The sequence below is a fragment of the Oreochromis niloticus genome, linkage group LG4 (assembly GCF_001858045.2).
Source record: "Oreochromis niloticus isolate F11D_XX linkage group LG4, O_niloticus_UMD_NMBU, whole genome shotgun sequence".
Classification (NCBI taxonomy): Eukaryota; Metazoa; Chordata; class Actinopteri; order Cichliformes; family Cichlidae; genus Oreochromis; species Oreochromis niloticus.
This window is the reverse complement of record NC_031969.2, coordinates 13,311,690-13,317,689: the sequence shown is the minus strand read 5'-3', so window position 1 is coordinate 13,317,689 and position 6,000 is coordinate 13,311,690. Positions and strand designations below refer to the sequence as shown.

General features: G+C 43.4%; 2 protein-coding genes across 2 annotated transcripts; both read right to left on the bottom strand.

Moving 5' to 3' along the window:
* Positions 1-451: 451 nt before the first annotated feature.
* Positions 452-3,990, bottom strand: LOC112846724 (phospholipase A2 inhibitor and Ly6/PLAUR domain-containing protein-like). The gene is made up of 6 exons (XM_025906644.1): positions 3,969-3,990; positions 3,521-3,622; positions 3,232-3,399; positions 2,992-3,102; positions 1,880-2,025; positions 452-505 (listed from the first exon to the last, which is right to left on the bottom strand). The coding sequence occupies exons 2-6, from the start codon at positions 3,543-3,545 to the stop codon at positions 452-454; spliced, it is 504 nt and encodes a 167-aa protein (XP_025762429.1). The 5' UTR covers positions 3,546-3,622; positions 3,969-3,990.
* A 718-nt stretch (positions 3,991-4,708) lies between these two features.
* Positions 4,709-5,656, bottom strand: LOC112846660 (mucin-5AC-like; the record flags this gene model as incomplete). Its single annotated transcript, XM_025906549.1, has 3 exons — positions 4,709-5,118; positions 5,167-5,520; positions 5,569-5,656. Coding segments are annotated over 3 exons (852 nt in total), but the record flags the coding sequence as incomplete, so codon positions are not given.
* Positions 5,657-6,000: the final 344 nt, after the last annotated feature.

Below are 6,000 nucleotides of genomic sequence, written 5' to 3'. Positions count from 1 at the left end.
ACATCATTTCATTTTAGAAAAGAATATTTCAGCAGATATCAGAATATTGTTTCTTATCCCTTTCTGTCATGTCTGTTCTGTTATGTGTCTTTAACTTGACTGATTTCTACTTACCAGCCAGAGTTGCTGAGTTGCAGTTATCCGTGTTGCAGCACGTGACAGATGCAAGAGCACTTTGAACACCCAGGTCAACTGCAAATGTCTGAGAGCCCGTAGTTGGACACAGGGAGGAAGATGCACATGCCTTGTAGATTTGTGTTGCCGTAGTTCCAGATGAGGAAGCTGCAAAGTAATTTTAATATTTTTAATGATGAATTTTATTAATGTTGATGGAAAGCACACATAGCCCCACAGGTATTTGAAATGTACTGAACTGTATGAAATAATATGAAGAAAAGATTACCTAAAATAGTAGCTGTAACACACATGGTCTCTGAAGAACATGTATTTGCTACTGTGGTTGAACATGTCTGATCTGTGCAGGTTTGACACTGAAGGGCTCCAGCTGCAATCAGGAGAGAAACAATGAAAGGACTGAAGTTAAAATGAAAGATTACAGGTTTTTAAATGCCCCACTATACTGGTATTATTAAAGAGTCTTTATCTCTTCTATTTTTTAAGCTGTTACACAGATTGATGAAATGCTGTTAATCTCTTTAACATCTGTATAAATATATTTTTTAATAAAGTGACATGAAACACTACATTAGTGTTAATTTAAGGTTAATGAAATAAGGATCATTTAAATCACGGAGGCCTGCTCCAACAACTGTCAAACATTTAACAGTTTCTGACTCTATATTTAAAATCTTATCATTTTTTTGGCATGTGTAGCACCACCATGTGGAGCACCTGTTGTCGTTGTTGGAGCAGCTGTTGTTGTGGTTGGTGCTGCAATCGTTGTGGTTGGAGCAGCTGTTGTTGTGGTTGGTGCAGCTGTTGTCGTTGTTGGAGCAGCAGTTGTTGTGGTTGGTGCTGCAATCGTTGTGGTTGGAGCAGCTGTGGTTGTGGTTGGAGAAGCACTTGTTGTGGTTGGTGCAGCTGTTGTTGTTGTTGGAGCAGCAGTTGTTGTGGTTGGTGCAGATGTTGTTGTTGTTGGTGCTGCAATCGTTGTGGTTGGAGCAGCTGTGGTTGTGGTTGGAGAAGCACTTGTTGTGGTTGATGCTGCAGTCGTTGTGGTTGGAGCAGCTGTGGTTGTGGTTGGTGCTGCAGTCGTTGTGGTTGGTGCAGATGTTGTTGTTGTTGGTGCTGCAGTCGTTGTGGTTGGTGCAGATGTTGTTGTTGAAGCAGCAGATGTTGTTGCTGCCGCTATTGTTGTTGTGGTTGGTGCCACCGTGGTTGTTTTTGGAGCAGATGTGGTTGTGGTTGGAGCAGCTGTGGTTGTGGTTGGAGAAGCACTTGTTGTGGTTGGTGCAGCTGTTGTCGCTGTTGGAGCAGCAGTTGTTGTGTTTGTTGCAGATGTTGTTGTTGTTGGTGCTGCAATCGTTGTGGTTGGAGCAGCTGTGGTTGTGATTGGAGAAGCACTTGTTGTGGTTGGTGCAGCTGTTGTCGCTGTTGGAGCAACAGTTGTTGTGGTTGGTGCAGATGTTGTTGTTGGTAGTGCTGCAATCGTTGTGGTTGGAGCAGCTGTGGTTGTGGTTGGCGAAGCACTTGTTGTGGTGGGTGCAGCTGTTGTCGTTGTTGGAGCAGCAGTTATTGTGGTTGGTGCAGCTGTTGTCGTTGTTGGAGCAGCAGTTGTTGTGGTTGGTGCTGCAATCGTTGTGGTTGGCGCAGCTGTGGTTGTGGTTGGAGAAGCACTTGTTGTGGTTGGAGCAGCTGTTGTTGTGGTTGGTGCAGCTGTTGTCGTTGTTGGAGCAGCTGTGGTTGTGGTTGGTGCTGCAGTCGTTGTAGGTAAATTGCAGGTTGGTCCACTCTTGATGGTACCAACACTCTGCATGAAAGGTAGAGAACCCAGGCTTGAAGCAGCTGCACACAGGTTGCTGGATGCACAGCCGTAAGCTGGAAAATCCTTGGTGCCATCGTTCACTGTAGATGAAAAATCCCAGTTTCAACAATTTCACATATTTTTAGACATACATAACTGTGTAACAGCTTTTGAAAATCAAGACATACTTATATAAAAATATAATATTATTGGGTATAAGTTCGAAAAGTTTTCGAGGCAACATTACACTAAACTACTTCCATTTAGCAAACATAAATATCTTGTACAACAACAAAGTAATCTAACATCTTTTTTAATCTGTTCTGTTTGCTCACAATGCTGAAACTTGAAATCTTACTGTAGTGACTTTTGGGTGTACTCTAAGACCTGAGTTGTGTGTTCAACATTTCTAATGTATAATACCGTACCCACCAGTAAACAATTTTTAATTAGAGACAAGAACAGAGCCTGATTTTCAGTCAGTTGTTTCGTGACTTTCACTATCAAGTTATTGAAAATAAATACTCACAATGTCAGAAGCCAAAGTGATTTCCTTTTAATGAACAGTGTTCTTACACGCGGTGTTCTATTATCACATGTGTTTTTTTCCATTTAAAGCAGGTAACTGATTTTTCCATCATCAAGAAATCAAAGTGCTCCTCTTGATGTTTTCATGTGTATTTTCTTTACTTTGCTCTTTTTGTAGTGGACATTTATCTCTTTGTTTTCAGCTCTTGTTTTATACAAATGATTAGTCATGACAATAACTGACAGATTAATCAGTACCTCCATGCTACAAATATTGATTTTTGTTTAAAGTTTCGGGAATACTTCTTAACTAATATATTTATGTGTTGTGGACAAATATGTATCATTTCCTACACTGATTATCAAATCTTCATCTTTAAAGATTTAAAGTACAAAATCACATTCATTACAAATACAGATAAAATGCTTGATAATGGTTTTCCTGACAGTCTAAAAAAAAGAATGTTTGTTGAATTTATTTTATGCAAAAACCAAATTTAAAGATGATTTTTGTTAAAGTATGCATGTTGAAGACTCACTTATTGATTGAAAACATTGGTCCTCCACTCCCTGACATTGCAATGGTGTGTTGCACTGAGAGGTGGAACAATAGTTACATAGTAGGCCGTTACTTGACTGAGGAGTAGGGGCTGAAACAGAAAAGAACATCATTTCATTTTAGAAAAGAATATTTCAGCAGATATCAGAATATTGTTTCTTATCCCTTTCTGTCATGTCTGTTCTGTTATGTGTCTTTAACTTGACTGATTTCTACTTACCAGCCAGAGTTGCTGAGTTGCAGTTATCCGTGTTGCAGCACGTGACAGATGCAAGAGCACTTTGAACACCCAGGTCAACTGCAAATGTCTGAGAGCCCGTAGTTGGACACAGGGAGGAAGATGCACATGCCTTGTAGATTTGTGTTGCCGTAGTTCCAGATGAGGTAGCTGCAAAGTAATTTTAATATTTTTAATGATGAATTTTATTAATGTTGATGGAAAGCACACATAGCCCCACAGGTATTTGAAATGTACTGAACTGTATGAAATAATATGAAGAAAAGATTACCTAAAATAGTAGCTGTAACACACATGGTCTCTGAAGAACATGTATTTGCTACTGTGGTTGAACATGTCTGATCTGTGCAGGTTTGACACTGAAGGGCTCCAGCTGCAATCAGGAGAGAAACAATGAAAGGACTGAAGTTAAAATGAAAGATTACAGGTTTTTAAATGCCCCACTATACTGGTATTATTAAAGAGACTTTATCTCTTCTATTTTTAAGCTGTTACACAGATTGATGAAATGCTGTTAATCTCTTTAACATCTGTATAAATATATTTTTTAATAAAGTGACATGAAACACTACATTAGTGTTAATTTAAGGTTAATGAAATAAGGATCATTTAAATCACGGAGGCCTGCTCCAACAACTGTCAAACATTTAACAGTTTCTGACTCTATATTTAAAATCTTATCATTTTTTTGGCATGTGTAGCACCACCATGTGGAGCACCTGTTGTCGTTGTTGGAGCAGCTGTTGTTGTGGTTGGTGCTGCAATCGTTGTGGTTGGAGCAGCTGTTGTTGTGGTTGGTGCAGCTGTTGTCGTTGTTGGAGCAGCAGTTGTTGTGGTTGGTGCTGCAATCGTTGTGGTTGGAGAAGCTGTGGTTGTGGTTGGAGAAGCACTTGTTGTGGTTGGTGCAGCTGTTGTTGTTGTTGGAGCAGCAGTTGTTGTGGTTGGTGCAGATGTTGTTGTTGTTGGTGCTGCAATCGTTGTGGTTGGAGCAGCTGTGGTTGTGGTTGGAGAAGCACTTGTTGTGGTTGATGCTGCAGTCGTTGTGGTTGGAGCAGCTGTGGTTGTGGTTGGTGCTGCAGTCGTTGTGGTTGTGCAGATGTTGTTGTTGTTGGTGCTGCAGTCGTTGTGGTTGGAGCAGCTGTTGTTGTGGTTGATGCTGCAGTCGTTGTGGTTGGAGCAGCGTGGTTGTGGTTGGTGCTGCAGTCGTTGTGGTTGGTGCAGATGTTGTTGCTGGTGCTGCAGTCGTTGTGGTTGGAGCAGCTGTGGTTGTGGTTGGTGCTTCAGTCGTTGTGGTTAGTGCAGATGTTGTTGTTGTTGTTGGTGCTGCAGTCGTTGTGGTTGGAGCAGCAGTTGTTGTGGTTGGTGCTGCAATCGTTGTTGTTGGAGCAGCTGTGGTTGTGGTTGGAGAAGCACTTGTTGTGGTTGGTGCAGCTGTTGTTGTTGTTGGAGCAGCAGTTGTTGTGGTTGGTGCAGATGTTGTTGTTGTTGGTGCTGCAGTCGTTGTGGTTGGAGCAGCTGTTGTTGTGGTTGATGCTGCAGTCGTTGTGGTTGGAGCAGCTGTGGATGTGGTTGGTGCTGCAGTCGTTGTGGTTGGTGCAGATGTTGTTGTTGTTGGTGCTGCAGTCGTTGTGGTTGGAGCAGCTGTGGTTGTGGTTGGTGCTTCAGTCGTTGTGGTTGGTGCAGATGTTGTTGTTGTTGGTGCTGCAGTCGTTGTGGTTGGAGCAGATGTTGTTGTGGTTGGTGCTGCAATCGTTGTGGTTGGAGAAGCTGTGGTTGTGGTTGGAGAAGCACTTGTTGTGGTTGGTGCAGCTGTTGTTGTTGTTGGAGCAGCAGTTGTTGTGGTTGGTGCAGATGTTGTTGTTGTTGGTGCTGCAATCGTTGTGGTTGGAGCAGCTGTGGTTGTGGTTGGAGAAGCACTTGTTGTGGTTGATGCTGCAGTCGTTGTGGTTGGAGCAGCTGTGGTTGTGGTTGGTGCTGCAGTCGTTGTGGTTGGTGCAGATGTTGTTGTTGTTGGTGCTGCAGTCGTTGTGGTTGGAGCAGCTGTTGTTGTGGTTGATGCTGCAGTCGTTGTGGTTGGAGCAGCTGTGGTTGTGGTTGGTGCTGCAGTCGTTGTGGTTGGTGCAGATGTTGTTGTTGTTGGTGCTGCAGTCGTTGTGGTTGGAGCAGCTGTGGTTGTGGTTGGTGCTTCAGTCGTTGTGGTTGGTGCAGATGTTGTTGTTGTTGTTGGTGCTGCAGTCGTTGTGGTTGGAGCAGCAGTTGTTGTGGTTGGTGCTGCAATCGTTGTTGTTGGAGCAGCTGTGGTTGTGGTTGGAGAAGCACTTGTTGTGGTTGGTGCAGCTGTTGTTGTTGTTGGAGCAGCAGTTGTTGTGGTTGGTGCAGATGTTGTTGTTGTTGGTGCTGCAGTCGTTGTGGTTGGAGCAGCTGTTGTTGTGGTTGATGCTGCAGTCGTTGTGGTTGGAGCAGCTGTGGATGTGGTTGGTGCTGCAGTCGTTGTGGTTGGTGCAGATGTTGTTGTTGTTGGTGCTGCAGTCGTTGTGGTTGGAGCAGCTGTGGTTGTGGTTGGTGCTTCAGTCGTTGTGGTTGGTGCAGATGTTGTTGTTGTTGGTGCTGCAGTCGTTGTGGTTGGAGCAGATGTTGTTGTGGTTGGTGCTGCAATCGTTGTTGTTGGAGCAGCTGTGGTTGTGGTTGGAGAAGCACTTGTTGTGGTTGGTGCAGCTGTTGTTGTTGTTGGAGCAGCAGTTGTTGTGGTTG

Excerpts from the sequence above, each read along its gene's own strand:
- LOC112846724 (XM_025906644.1), bottom strand. The coding sequence starts at position 3,545 with ATGTGTGTTACAGCTACTATTTTAG. Across the intron at positions 3,400-3,520 it reads TGTTACAGCTACTATTTTAG|CTACCTCATCTGGAACTACG; the intron begins GTAATCTTTTCT and ends ATTACTTTGCAG. Across the intron at positions 2,026-2,991 it reads CCAATGTTTTCAATCAATAA|TGAACGATGGCACCAAGGAT; the intron begins GTGAGTCTTCAA and ends TTTCATCTACAG.